Below are 14,351 nucleotides of genomic sequence, written 5' to 3' on the forward strand. Positions count from 1 at the left end.
CCCCTCACCCATGTCAGAATGACTAAAATCCAAGACACAGCGAGTAACAAATGCTGGTAAGGATGTTGACAAAGGGGGAGCACTTACACACGGTTGGTGGGAATATAAATTAGTGCAGCCACCATGGAAGTCAGTGTGGAGATCTCTTAAAAAACTAGTAATAGCCTTGCCATATGATCCAGCCAGTCCACTACTAGATATATACACAAAAGACTTAAACACAATCTATCAAAGAGATCCACGCATCACCATGTTTATGGCATGTTCACAACAGCCAAAATTTGGAATCTATCAAGGTGCTCACCACCATGTGAATGGATAAAGAAAATGTGGTATATATACACAATGGAATATTATTCAGCATTACAAAAGAATGAAATGCTACCATTTGCAGCAAAATGGATGCAAGTGGAGGACAGCATTTTGAGTGAAATAAGTCAGACCCAGAAAGAAAAGTAATTGATGTTCTGCCTTAAATGTGGGGGCTAAAATTTAAAAAAACAAAAAGAAGAAAGAATAAAGAAATATCTGGGTGGACTAGTATAGCTGCAAATAGGGTTTCGTAAAACTTTGTTTTCTACCTTTGTGAAGCCAATGGTCAAGAGTGTTATACTACTATAGTTTTAATAACCTATTACTTTAAAATGTGATGTATATGGATGAAATGGTCACTTGCCCATTCAATTATTATGTATAGCTATTTTCTATATTCCCACTAAACCATGGTCTTTTTATTTGTTAAACTTCTTATTCAGGGAAGTATTAAGCCTTTGTATTGTCCATTTAAAAAATGTCATCCAAAAACAAAAAGAAGACAAGAAGGAAGAAGGGTGGGAGGGAAAGGGGCAGGTAGGAAGGAAGAGAACGTCATTATGTTCTTAGAATGTTAAAAACTAATTACAATTAAAAATAAAAATAAAAACCATGTTTGTACTGAATACGTGCAGATTGCTTTTACTACTCGTTTAGCATTCACACTGTATTAGGATTATAAGTAACCTAGAGAAGAGTGACAGCAAGTGGGAGGATGTGTGTATGCTGTATTAAACACCACACCATATTATAAAAGGGTTTGAACACCTATGGATTTTTGGTATCCTTGGGGGAGTCCTCAATTGGTCTCCCAAGAATAAGAAGGCAAGGAGGAGTGGCTGCATTTACTTATCCTGTCCTAGGGTTCCACAGTGCTGACAAGAATGGAATATTGCCAAAGAAAGGCTCCTTTCTCCGTAATATCATATGCTTCTGAGATTGGGGTCTTGCCCTAGCTGGGCCCTTAACATGCACAAAGGACACACAGCCTTGCATGTGCACCAACCTGCTTCTCCCAAACATGGTGCCCATTGTCATGGGTGTGTCTGCAGCTCCTCAGACACTAAGCTGAGCCCCCAAACCACCTCCAGAGGCATTTATGCCCATTAACTTATTAAACTCTTATAATTTATGCCAAGTCCATAGGTTTTATTGCATTATTTTATTTAAAATTTATTATTAGCACCATTTACAGCTGGGAAAACAGGGGCTCAGAGATTAGATGATCTGCACAGGGCTATAGAGTTAGCAAGTGGCAACATTGGAACTTGAACCCGAGTCCTCTGCATCAGTTTATTAGAAATGCCATAACAAAAAGCTACAGGCTGTGTGACCTAAACAACAGAAATATGCTTTCTCACAGCTGTAGAGGCTACAAGTCCAAGAGCAAGGTGCTGGCACGGTTGGTTTAGTCTATGGCCTCTCTCCTTGGCTTGCTGATGGCTATCTTCTCTTGGTATCTTCACATGGTCCTCCCTTTGTGTTTACCTGTTTCCTAATCTCCTTGTGTTATAAGGATACCGGTCAGGTTTGAGATTACAGTCCACCCATATGACCTGATTGTACCTTAACTACCTCATTAAAGACCCTATCTCCAAACACAGTCACATTTCAAGGTACAAAGAAGTAGAAACTATGAAACTGTGTGTGTGTGTGTGTGTGTGTGTGTGTGTGTGTGTGATAGAGATAGATAGAGAGATGGAAGAGGGGGGAGAGGGGAGGGAGAAGGGGGAGGGAGAGAGGGAGAGGGGGAGAGAGGGAGAGGGGGAGAGAGGGAGAGGGGGAGAGAGGGAGAGAGGGAGAGAGGGAGAGAGGGAGAGAGGGAGAGAGGGAGAGAGGGAGAGAGGGAGAGAGGGAGAGAGGGAGAGAGAGAATTCAGTCCATTAACCTTTTGACCATGAAATCTTTCGCTTTTCATCCAACTGACATTGATGGCCAGGGATAGCACTTGGCACTTCTGCAAATGTTTTCTCATGTAATTTTCAAAACAATCCACACTACAGTGAAGAAACTACATTTCAAGTAGTTTAATTATCCTGTCCAGCAAAGCACAACTGAGATGAAGCAGACCTTGGATTCAGCCCCAGTCCTCTTACCCTAAATTCAGTGCTGGCTTCAACATAGGAGTTTGCTTCCCATGTGAAACTATGATAGGCAGCAAAAGGGACAGGGTGACCTGACAATGGCAGTAAAGAAAGATCTCGCAATTTTTTTTATTTGGAAACAACAGGAACCTTGTGGATAATAAAGTAGATACTTCATAGAGTTGGTGTTGATGCTGCTGTGGTTGTTGTTGTTATTATTGACTTTTGGATTAAGGGAGTGTATTAAGTACCCACAACTAATTTTCCTTCTCCAAATTACACACACAAGAGGAGAGAACAAGGAAATAAACAACAGCAACACAATATTAGAAGCTGATAAGCAAATAGATGAGTGGTAACTGACTTAGCAGAGCTGAAAAAGTTCAATATCAAAACAGCAACAGGGAAAGTCAGGAAAAAAGAAGTTCATGCTGCAGAATTCCACTTCCTTCTACAAAGCCCAGACATAAGCTGAAACAGCTCTGGAGATGAGGGAATGTGAAGAGAAAAAAAAATAGACATTTGGTTGAAGAGCAGATATAAACTTGAATTCTCTCCTTCATTCTACACTTCTCAGCCTATTTCCTTTGCAGAAGAGAAACAGGTGTCTCCAAATCGGGTGGGGAGTAGCACCAGAGCATAGCACTGAATGTAGGAGAAAAAAAATACATTTATACTCTGGAAGCTGGTCCTCCCGTTGTCTTCCTCCACTCGGCACCTCTGAGGCACTCCTTCTTCCTTCAGGCAGAACTGTGGAAAAGTATTCCCAAGGTAATCTAAGCACTCCAAGAAGAAAGGTCTAAAGACAGGGTTTCCCCAACGAAGTGGGCAGCCATATTAATCTACAATGACGATATTCAAGTGACAGTTCCAGAAAGATAAAACAGAAGACAAGGAATCATTAAACTCATCAATATTTTCTGTATGTAAAGGACTTGGTTTTCCAAATTCAAACAATCTCTCCAGGGTCAAAATTCAATGGATGAAAACAGACCTACACCACATCATTAGGTGAGTTTAGAATAACAGACAAAAAGCTTCAACACACTTCTGAGAAAAAATGAAATAGGTCCATGCAACGGGTCAAGAGTCAAAATGACTTCAGATTTCTTTCTAGCAACACTGGGAGTCAGAGGACAATGGAACAATGCCATCAAATGAGACTTCTACATGCAGCCAAACTCTTCACCAGATCTGAGAATAGGATCAAGAAGATTCTAGACATAAATAGAAGGTCTCAAAAATTTACTTCTCATACTCTTTCTCAGAAAACCACTGGAGGAGCTTTACCAAATCAGGAGATCACACCAAGAAAGATGCACGGAACAGGAGCTTCAACTCAGGATATGTGGGAAAGGCAGCCCAGTGAAGGGGGCAGCTCTGCAGCGGGCAGAGGGCAACTGTTTATCCTGGGACCATTAAGAAGACTCCAGGAGAAGTTCATCCAAGAATGTGAAACCCACTGAATACCAACTGCATCTAAACATCCTCCACAGGCATGCAGACAATGTGTGGAGAGTTCATAGCTGAATTAACAATAAGCACACAGAAAACAAAGATAATTATTAACTCCAGGGAAAACAAACCAAAAAAAAGTATGAGTATGAAAAAGGAAAAGTAATTACAGTATACTGCATGACTTAGTCCCAAAGAATACTACAGTCATAACAATGTCTACAGTATATATTCATTTGGCCAAATTACAGTAAGACATGTGGAGAGGCCAGGAAGTTGGGAAAGGTGTGTGCATGTCATGAGACAGAGGGGTGGGGAAATGGGTGGGAAAGAAATTAAATCTTGCATAGTGAAAAGTCATGAGATAATGCCCAGAACGAATATATTTTGTAAAAAGTAACAGCAAAATAATATGACTTAGAGACACAGTGCTCCATACCAAGAGTCAGATCAAAGAGTCTGAAGTGGCTGCTGCTTTGAGAGGGAAAACTAGGGGACGAACATGGCTTTTGTTTCCCTGAACACCTTGTAGGACTGTTCGACTCTATATATGCATATAGCTTTGATTAAAATAACATCTAAGCTTGAAACAGGGGTGAGTTACTGCCCGATTCTGGTTTCTGTTTCTGCAGAACGGCAGAGCTGGATTATATAATCTCTGAGGCCCTCCTTGATTGAACACTCGTGATTCCTGCCGTGGTAGCTGATGTCCTCACAGTAGAGACTCAGTCCTCAGATCCCTGGGAGTTTTATATTAAAATGTCACCTTCTCTAGGAGGTGGGAGAAGGCTAACAGCCGAGAACAATGCTTTCAGGGAGGCGATCCTCAGGTGCACCCAGAAACTCCCCGTGAACCAGATCCTAGAAGACTGGCAAGGCAGAAAGCAGGGTCCCTCCTGCCATCTCCTCCCCTGCTTTGTGTTTGCTTTAAATGAGCTGATAAGGCATTGAAAGGAGATGAGACTTTCTGATTACGGACACAAGTTTAACCGGGGACATTCACACTGTCGGGGCATCCCCAACTGTGCCAACAGCAGAGGGCGGTTCCATCCACCTCCTGCTTCGATTGCAAGCTGGTGTGCATGTCCTAGGAAGATCTGGCCTGGAGAGCACAGCTACAGACCTCTGCATCGTGTACGTCTCCAGTCCCTCCCAGGGAAACCCCTTCGGAACTCCTCCTTTAGGGGGTTGTCCCCAGCGATGCAGAGAATGAGACGTTGGAGCCTCAGGTATACATGGTTTGCTGAGATTCTGATTAAATCTCTGTTCCCTGCTCTGAATCCTCATTTAGCTTTCGATCAATGTCATGTTGAATGAGGAAAGCTCACGACAGGCACCCTGGGAGTGGGGATGATGGCTCCAGAAAGAATGGAAGGCCTGGGTTTCAGGAGCAGGAGTGCTCCTTAACGCAAGTTCCCTCCTCTGTGGATGGAGACCCAGTGTCGGTGCTCCGGGTGACAATGTTCATCACTCACAATGCTTTACATGACTAAAGTGAAAGTGCTGGGGCCAGCGCTGTGGTGTAGCAGGTAAAGCTGCCGCTGCAGTGCCAGCCTCCCGCATGGGCACCGGTTCAAGTCCTGGCTGCTCCACTTCCAATCCAGCTCTCTGCTGTGGCCTGGGAAAGCAGTGGAAGATGGCCCAAGTCCTTGGGCCTCTGCACCCATGTCGGAGACCCAGAAGAAGCTCCTGGCTCCTGGCTTCAGATCGGCCCTGTTCCAGCCATTGCGACCATTTGGGGAGTGAACCAGCGGATCAAAGATTCTCTCTCTCTCCCTCCCTCCCTTTAACTATGCCTTTCAAATAAATAAATTTTAAAAAATAAATAAAAATAAAGTGCCTCCTCAGCCTCTATTTGCAATTACGTCTTCTACCACAGTCTGGCTTCTAGCACCTCCCCTGAGCTCTGTCACAGACCAGGCAAGTACTACCTCCACTCACGGAAACCAGACACAAAGATTTCTCGAAAGACTCTCCAGGAACTGTTTGACTGCTTCACCCTTGGGTAACTATGAGATTGGTAAAGGGGCAACTGACTTGAGGCCTGTCTTTATTGGTTCTATTTTCATTTGTCCTATGATGCCTACTTTATTTTTTTTAAAGTTTATAAATTTTCCTCTACTTGAAAGGCAGAGCAACACCAGACACACACATATACACACAGAGAGAGTGAGAGAGAGAGAGAGCAAGAGGGAGAGAGAGAGAAAGAGATCTTTTGTCTGCCAGTTCACTCCACAAATGCCTACAACAGCTAAGGCTGGGCCAGGCTGAAGCCATGAGCCAGAAACTCCATCCAAGTCTCCCAAACGGATGGCAGGGGCCCAAGCACTTGGGCCATCACTGGCTGCCTCCCAGCATGCATTAGTAGGAAGATGAATCAGAAGCAGATTAGCTGGAATTCAGACCAGCACTCCCACAGGGACATGGGCATCCCAGCAGCGGCCTAATGTGCTGTACCACAATGCTTGTCCCATGACTACTGCTTTCATAATTTCCTTTCAAGAAAAAAAAGGTTCAACTTCATCAGGAGGGAGAATGAGAGGGGGAGGCAAGTAGGAACTCATGCATGTTATATAATCCAGGAGTCCCTTTGGAAACCTTGGGTGGATGAAAGATCTGATGTCCTTCCAATATATCTGGATAAATAGCAATGAAAGGTACAATAAGACTAAACTAACATTTATTGAGGATTTACTTGTGGCAGGCACTACCCAAAATTATTTAGACCTATTAACTCACTAAATCCCTACAACTTCACGAGATAGGTACAACTATGATTCCCATTTTGTAGATGAGAACACTGAGGCAGGAGGCAGGAGGGGCTGGAGCATGAGGCTGCAAAAGGGCTTGTTCTTTATCTGGTGCCTACTGAAGGAAGCTAAGAAGGGACCAGGGGACAGTCAGTCTGTGTTTTGTAAGAAGGCTGAGTAGTACTGGAGAGAGAGGTGGAGAGATGGGAGGGTGGGGAGGATGGGAGAGGCAGGGAGGCAGTGAGGGGGTCACACCGACAACCTGCGGCAGCGTGGCCAGGACTGGAGGCAAGGCAGCCTGGAAGATCACGCCTCCAGAGGAAACCATCTCAGGAGGAGACCTCCTCTGTTTCTGGAGTTATGCGGGAGCTGGATACAGAGATTGGGGAGACACTAGCATATAGGAGTCATTTGAAACCATCCAGGGAGAATATTCAGCATAAGAATAGAGACAGGTGACACGCCTAGGCTCTAGGGAAAACCAGCATTCACAGAACGGGGGACAGAAAAAGAAAGGTACAGAGAAATGGTTGGGGAGATGATGAGAGGGAGAGGGAGAAGGAGGAAGGAGATAAGAGAGGGGAGGGAAGGGGAGAGAAGAGGAGGGAGGGGAGGGGAGGGGAGGGGAGGGGAGAGGAGAGGAGAGGAGAGGAGAGGAGAGGAGAGGAGAGGAGAGGAGAGGAGAGGAGAGGAGAGGAGAGGAGAGGAGAGGACAGTTTACAGAAGTCCGTGGAGCAGAAGTGGTCACGGATGTGGTGAGAGAGACGGAGAAATGCAAGGTGCCTAGAACAAGACGCTGAGTTTGCACTGGACTTGAAGAGGCAGGGTGACAGCTGTCATGGGGCAGGGTGACATGTCACCGGGAATGCAGCATGAGTGGTCATCAGTTGCACCTCCCACGTGTGTCACTCACCATGTACAGCCTTGATCAAACTACTGCAGGTGTGACTGTGTCCCTGCTGGAAAAATGCAGCTGACCATACCCACTCTGGTAAGCTGGTGAGGAAAGACAGCTCAGAGACTGGCGGTCTCTCGGCTCGCCCCTGGCCCCTCCCAGAACACTGCCTCATGGGCTAGATGGGTCTTTTCACACATGAGGTACATCCATAGGTTCATGGAAAGCAGAATTAACAGAGAAGCTTATTCTGGTGCAGAGTTGAAATCCATGCGTTGTTTTTTCATAAGATGCATTTTCCGTGAATTTTTGCAAGACCCCTCATGTGTAACACCTATGGCTAACTAGTCTGTGAATTGCTCTGGAGACAGGGATGAGGGTTTTAAACCAATGGCCATATTTTGACTTTGGGCAGGGACTACAGAATAAGAATAAAAGAAGGTGGAAGATTTCAAGAGGAAGAAGCAGAAGAGAGGGCCTTTCAGCACTTCACATAGGGGCCCAGTCCTGACGACGGGGAACAGTGGCCGTGCAGCAGTGGGTGTCCCCAGTTGCAACGCATTCACTAGGAAAAGTGGAAGGAGGGAGACTCGCTTTGGCTGATGGGACCAGGTAGGCTGTGCTGCATCAGGTGCTAGGGGCAGAGGGGCACAAGAACGCAATCAAATTGGAAATCAGCAGGTAAGCTTATGGAAAGCTAAGAACCTTGGTGAGGTCAAAAACAAGGTGTTAGGGGAAAGTGAGGAGAGAAAGGTGGCCTGGGCTTCAGCAGGCACAACCTAAGGTGGCCCCCAGTGAGAGTCACACCAGGTACAATCCCATCGTGCCTCCCCTTAGCTCAGCAGAACCTGTGACTTCCCTCAAAGCAGCAGACTACGGCAAAGGCGATGTGACGTCACTACCGAGATGACGCGACATCACGTGCAAAGGCAGTCCACCAATGGGATGGAGGCTCCCATTCTGTGAGTCGGAGTCAACAGCAAGGACCTCATCGTGGGTGGGGCTGACGAATTCCTTTAAAGGAGGGTCTGGTTGGGGACTTGAACACTGACTGTCCCTCCTCGGGCCTTGATGCAAACCACATGAGTTCTGAAGCCACAGGGAAAGGAATTCTGCCAACAAGCAAGTGAACTCGGAGGCGGTGGCCGAGCTTCGGAGGAGAACGCAGCCTGGCTGTCACCTCGGTCACAGCCTCGGGAGACCCCGATAATGACCGGGTGTTGATTCACGCCTCCACGTTTGAGGTAGCTGGTTATGCGGCCGGGGAGACCAACATGTGGACTTCCCCAGTGCGGAGAGCCACAATCAGGGGTCTCTGAACCAGGGACTTTGTTCTCGGGGCTGCAGGAACCCTTGCTATTTTTGCCTTGCTTTAGGCAGAAGGAAAGAAAGGGGAGCCTGGGTTGGGGTTGCTCCCAAGCCCCTAGAGAACAGTTTAGGCAGGGCACTGCTCCCTGGGGTGGCTCTGCAGAGCCTAGGTAAGTGACTTGCACTCTGGGATAAAATAAGCCAGCTACTCTTCCACCCCATTTAAAAAGAAGTAAAGAAAACAAAAAGGAAGAGGCAAAGATCAAGTCAAGAAATTGACAGTCACTGAAAAACCTTAAGGACCTTTAGTATTCTTGTTGCTAATTATAAATATTTACTCCTCCCAGAATTCCTGGCCTCACAGAAGAGCCTGCGTAAATAGTCCTGCTCCCTTACTGGAAAATGAGCGCGAGGGTGTGTGTGTGTGTGTGTTTCTTGGAACGGGACTGGGCAGTAATAGAGCACTGGATGATCCACAAAAAGTCACTTCCTGTTGGATATTGTTTCGTTCCCATCCCCCCGCTCCCAGGTCATAAACCCCCAGACCCCAAGCAGCTCCTCCTTCCCTGATTCCATCGCTGGAGACAACTAAGCCAAACAAACTCAGGAAGTGGCAAGAGATTGGGGAGGAGAGGAAGTTCATGGTACAGAAGGGAAAGGAAAGAGAATGCCCTGCTGTCCAAGGCAGGGGGAGGGGCAAGGGGAGGGGCAGGGGGAGAGAAACGAAGGTCGCTCCAAGGTCACTCGGCGCCAAGCCTCTGCTGCGCTACACTTGAGCTTTAAATCAAAACTGGCACAAACCACGGGTCAAATCTTGTGGGGCCATTTGAATATTAACATTCACAGCGATAAACAGCCCCCAAAAAGTCCTCTGTAAGCAAATCGGAACAAACAACCCATCTAAAACGGGTTGCTAAGAGACCAGTGGGGCAGGAGCCAACACCAGTTCAAATGTATGGAGAGTTCTTTCTCGTGTGTGTGTAGGGGGGGGGCATGTGTGTGTGCGTGCGCGTGCGCTGTCGGGACACAGAAGTGGGGCCAGGCTACCTGTAGATGACGCCATGTTGGTGCAGGAACATGAGGGCTGACGTCACCTCTGCAGCGTAGAACCGGGAACGAGGCTCGTCGAATTTTCGGGAGCGCTGGATCTGGAACATGAGGTCCCCACCGTTGACATATTCCATGACGAAGAACAGCCGGTCCTGAAAGGAGGAAAGAGCATGACGTCACCGCAGCTGCCTGCACAGGACAGCTGTTGTGAGCCCGCTGCACGTGGCCACGAGTCCAGGTTGGAGGCTCAAGGTACACTCGTACCTTGGTACAAGGTACCTTTCTTGGTAGCATCTGCTCCAGAAAGAACAGAGGAATAAAGCACACACATTAGGGTATGTGGGCTATTTTAACAGTTTTTCTCTTACTTTGTCTTTTTTTTTTTAGGATTCATTCATTTATTTGAAAGGCAGAGTTAGAGACAGAAGGATACACACACATACAGGAGAGAGAGACAGAGAGAGAGAGAGAGAGAATGAATCTTCCATCTGCTGGTTCACTCCCCAAATGGATGCAATGGGCGAGGCCAAAACCAGGAGCTTCATCTGGATCTTCCATGTGGGTGCAGGGACCCAAGTAGTTGGACCACCTTCTGCTGCTTTCCCAGGCTCATTAGCAGGGTGCTGGATGGAAAGCAGAGCAGCTGGGACTTGAACCAGCGCTCACACAGGATGCCAGTGTTGCAAGCGACAGCTTTACCTGCTATGCCACAGCACTGCCCCTCTGCCTTACTTCTGGGGGCATCCACCTGATGTAGTGAAAGGAGGCCTGGCACTAACGAGGCATGATCTCAGATAAGACTTTGTCCTTCTGAAGGTTCCAGTTAGCTCTACATGTATGTCAGGCTGAACAGGGAACCTCTGAAAGATACCAAGGGCCCAATTCCTGGAATGTGTGACTGTTCCCTTATATGGCATAAAATGATTTTACCAATACAAGATGCTGAGATGTGAGAATATTCTGGATTACCAGGGAAGGCACCAAATGCAGCCATAGGTGTCCTTAAAAGAGGGAGGCAGAGAGAGATTTGAGAAGCAAGAGGCGAGATAACAACCGAGACAGAGACTATAGGTAGGCAGCCGCAAGCCCACGGATGCAAAGAGCCATGAGAAGTGGGGAGAGGAAGGAAGGAGCCCTTGCAGGAGAATGGCCAGCCGACGCCTTGACTGTGACTCAGGAGAGTCAAGTTCTTTCCATAACAGTGAGAGAATCAAATTCTAGGGTTTGAAGCCACCCCATCCGTTGGCATTAGCTGTGGCATCATAGGTATGTAGTAAACAGTGGCATGGAGGAATGAGACTGTGAGATCCAGGAGGGCTCCCCTTGATTCCGGAGGTGGTTCCTCCCGGGGTTCCTGCGGAGCCTTCTCTCAAGGCAGCTCTCAGCGCTAGGCACATGCCATGGGAGGTGGTGTCTTCCTGTCCGCAATCCATGATAACGTGTGGAGAGGGGGACTGAAATACACTTGTGCACAGTGTCGTGACTGCTATCTTCTAAGTGACTAGCATATGGGATGCTAGGTGGTGGGTAAAGAATTAAATCCATCACAGCCCTGGGGTACTTACAATCCAGAGATGGAGATGGGGAACAGGCAGAATGATAGAAATAAAGTAGGATCTGAGTGCATTCAAGACACCAGGAGCTGAAAGGGTTTAGAGCTTGGGGGTTGTGGAAGATTCTAGAAGGAACTAGGCTTTGCGAGAAAGAGCAGGTGGGGAGAGGCAGGAACAAATGCCACCACGGTGTGGGAGTGGGAGCAAGGTGCGCGTGCTGAGGGGTCAGTCACCTGACCTGATCAGCTGGGGAGGAAGCTTGGCAAAGCGAGCGGTGAGGTCTAAGAGGGGAGAGGGGCAGGGAATATTCTCCATGCATCTGGGCAACGCTTCCGGGGCTGGTCACACTTGGCTTTCACGAACATGGAGGAAACACCACCAGTGGAGATTCTTCCCTCATGAAGCGTATCTGCCGGAGCAGCAGCTCTGTGACCGTAAGTGCACGGTTAAGAACTGTTCACTAACGCAAGCAGCCTTCTCCCTCTGCACCGTCCCAGAGTGACCGCAGCTGTGCTGTTTGCTCAAAAGGCCCAGGGCCCGGCTTCTCTTCCCTTTGCCTGTCAGTTTCTCCCCAGAGTACAGCTGAGTACTCAGGAGAGCACAGGCTGTCTTCTGATAATTCCTGGATTTGTCCATCCTCCATTCAGATCCTCCTTTCAAAACCCAAGGGCTCTGGCCAACCCCTGTCCAATGAAATCAGCCCCGCTGCTGTGGCAGCCAGGGCCCCACAGCCGTTAGAACTCCCCAAGTGATCCCAACGTGCAGCTAGGGCTCAGGACCAGGCGCTCACATCCATCTGGTTTCTGTCAAGGTATTCTGCATCGGTGCCATACAGAATTACAAATCACTCTGGTTTGCCTCTTTTTCTCCTTGAGGATTCCCCCAAAGAACAAGGGTTCTCCAATGCATGTGTCAGAAAGGCAAGGAGGTTTCTTAGAGCAGGAATTCCTGGGCCCCTGGCCAGAGTTTCTGACTCAGAGGGTTTGGGGCAAAACCTGAATATCAGCAACTACAGCAGGTTCCCAGGTGGTCCCAATGCTGCTGGGCCAGGCTGCACTTTGGAAACCCCTGCCCTGCAGCGGCTGGGCGAGCCTCCTTCACAAGTCCAGCTGCATCGGTCCTCTCGCGCCACCCCAGTCCAGCGGTCCGCACCATCAGAGCCACGGGAGCACCTGTTAGCTGTCACTGAACCTGAACTTGGCAGCAGGGGAAGCTGTTGGCCATGTTGAAGAGAATACAAACATCCCCTCCCCCACGCGGCCCTGGGTGCTTCCTATGCCACCAGCACTGGACACGAAGCGTTCAGGTCAGGGGGACTCCCACCCCACTTCATCACTTATGGGCTGTGTGACCTCAGCCCGATGACTTCATCTCTTCGTGCTCGGTTTTCCCATCTGCAACAACAGGACCTGCCCTTTAGGAGGACTGAGCATATGCAACAATGCCTGGCTTTGGGGCAGACGTAGGACAAGGTGGTTGAGCCGTCACTTGGGACATCCATATCCTGTATCAAAGTGCCTGGTTCGAATCCTGGTCCCACTTCTGATTCCAGCTTCCTGCTCACAGGCACCTGGGAGGCAGCAGGTGATGGCTCTAGTACTTGGGTCCCTGCTGTCCATGGGGTTCCTGGCTCCTGGTTTTGTCCTGGCCCAGTCCTGGCTGTCATGGGCATTTGGGGAATGAACCAGTGGATGGAAGTGCTCTTGTATGCGCGCGCTCTCTCTCTCTCTCTCTCTCTCTCTCTCTCTCTCTCTCTCTTCCTTTCAAATAAAATGAAAATAGATAAATACTTATTTGAAAAACGCCTGGCTCACAATCGGTGTTCCATGAAGATGGCCACGACCAGCGTTACTGACGGTTTCCTGGCTGCTGTCCTCATTACCGACTTCGTTTCTTCTGAGCTCTCAGCAGGTTCCTTCCCTGTGGCTTTCCTCCAGGCTGACTCTCTCCCTCTGTTTTGCAGGATACTTTCTGCTTCTGTTGTAGGCTTCTCCTCTCCCAGTCAGGAAGTATTGGACTCCCACAAGGAGGGGTTCGAACTCCCCCCTCCACTTTGCTTTCTGCCCACCAAGTGATCTCATCCACGCCCACAGTTCCTGTGCCTTCCATGCCCATGACGCACAAACTTGGACTCTCCTCCAAGCGCTAGGCCCACTTCTCCACCCGCATTGCTGACCTCCCTCTAGATGCCTCAAAGGCATTCAGAGTCAACAGGTTCAAAAGTGAATCCAGAATCTTCTCCCACAAACTGGTTCTCACCTGGGGTTGTCTGTTGCCTGTTTTGGCCAACAGCTCACCCTTCAGTCGATTTTACAGACCAGAAACATGGAAGTCATTTTTCCTACCTCCTTCAACCCTCGCATCCATTGCCAAGCTGTGGTGCCTTTACCTGTGACCAAATCTCTGCCCTTGCTGCCCTTGGACCTGTTCCCTTCGTCTATTTCTCTCCCTCTCTGCCACCCACCCAGCCCAAGCAGCTACCACGGCATGCACGTTCCCCACATTATTCCAGTCCTGCCTCCAAAGGCCAGTCACACCCCAGGCAGCTTGACCTGCTGAAATGGAACTGTGACTGTCACTCACCCCCTTTCCTCCTCATACTATGCTGTTAATTCTTTGAAAGGCTTCTGCTCACTCTTGGAATAGACAGAAAACTCCTTAGTAATGCATAATAGAGTAGTATATGACAGTGATAGAAATATACCTCAGGCCTGCAGGACCTCCTGAATGGTCTCCGTTCCAGCTGTGCCCCAGGACCTTTGTTCATGCTGCCCCCTCTGCTTGAAATGTTTCTCCCTCCTCTCTCCAGTTAATTCCTCCTCATCTTCAGGTTTCAGCAAGGCCATCTTTTTCTCCTAGAAAGCTGGCCAAATTCCCCTTCTCCGTGCCACACTCTCTGCTGCAGCACTCAGCACAGCAGAGATTTGATTTGTGTAACTGACTT

At 48.3% G+C, this 14,351-nt stretch overlaps 1 protein-coding gene across 4 annotated transcripts in view; it reads right to left on the reverse strand.

Moving 5' to 3' along the window:
* Positions 1–14,351, reverse strand: part of PRKCE (protein kinase C epsilon) — a 505,242-nt gene that overhangs the window by 83,534 nt on the left and 407,357 nt on the right. For all 4 annotated transcript variants that reach the window (XM_089324376.1, XM_089324379.1, NM_001082274.1 and 1 more), the window contains 1 exon segment: positions 9,852–10,006. In XM_089324376.1, the coding sequence (XP_089180502.1) occupies positions 9,852–10,006 (155 nt within the window).

The sequence above is a fragment of the Oryctolagus cuniculus genome, chromosome 2 (genome assembly GCF_051225735.1).
Source record: "Oryctolagus cuniculus isolate XC-2025 breed Fujian yellow rabbit chromosome 2, ASM5122573v1, whole genome shotgun sequence".
Lineage (NCBI taxonomy): Eukaryota > Metazoa > Chordata > Mammalia > Lagomorpha > Leporidae > Oryctolagus > Oryctolagus cuniculus.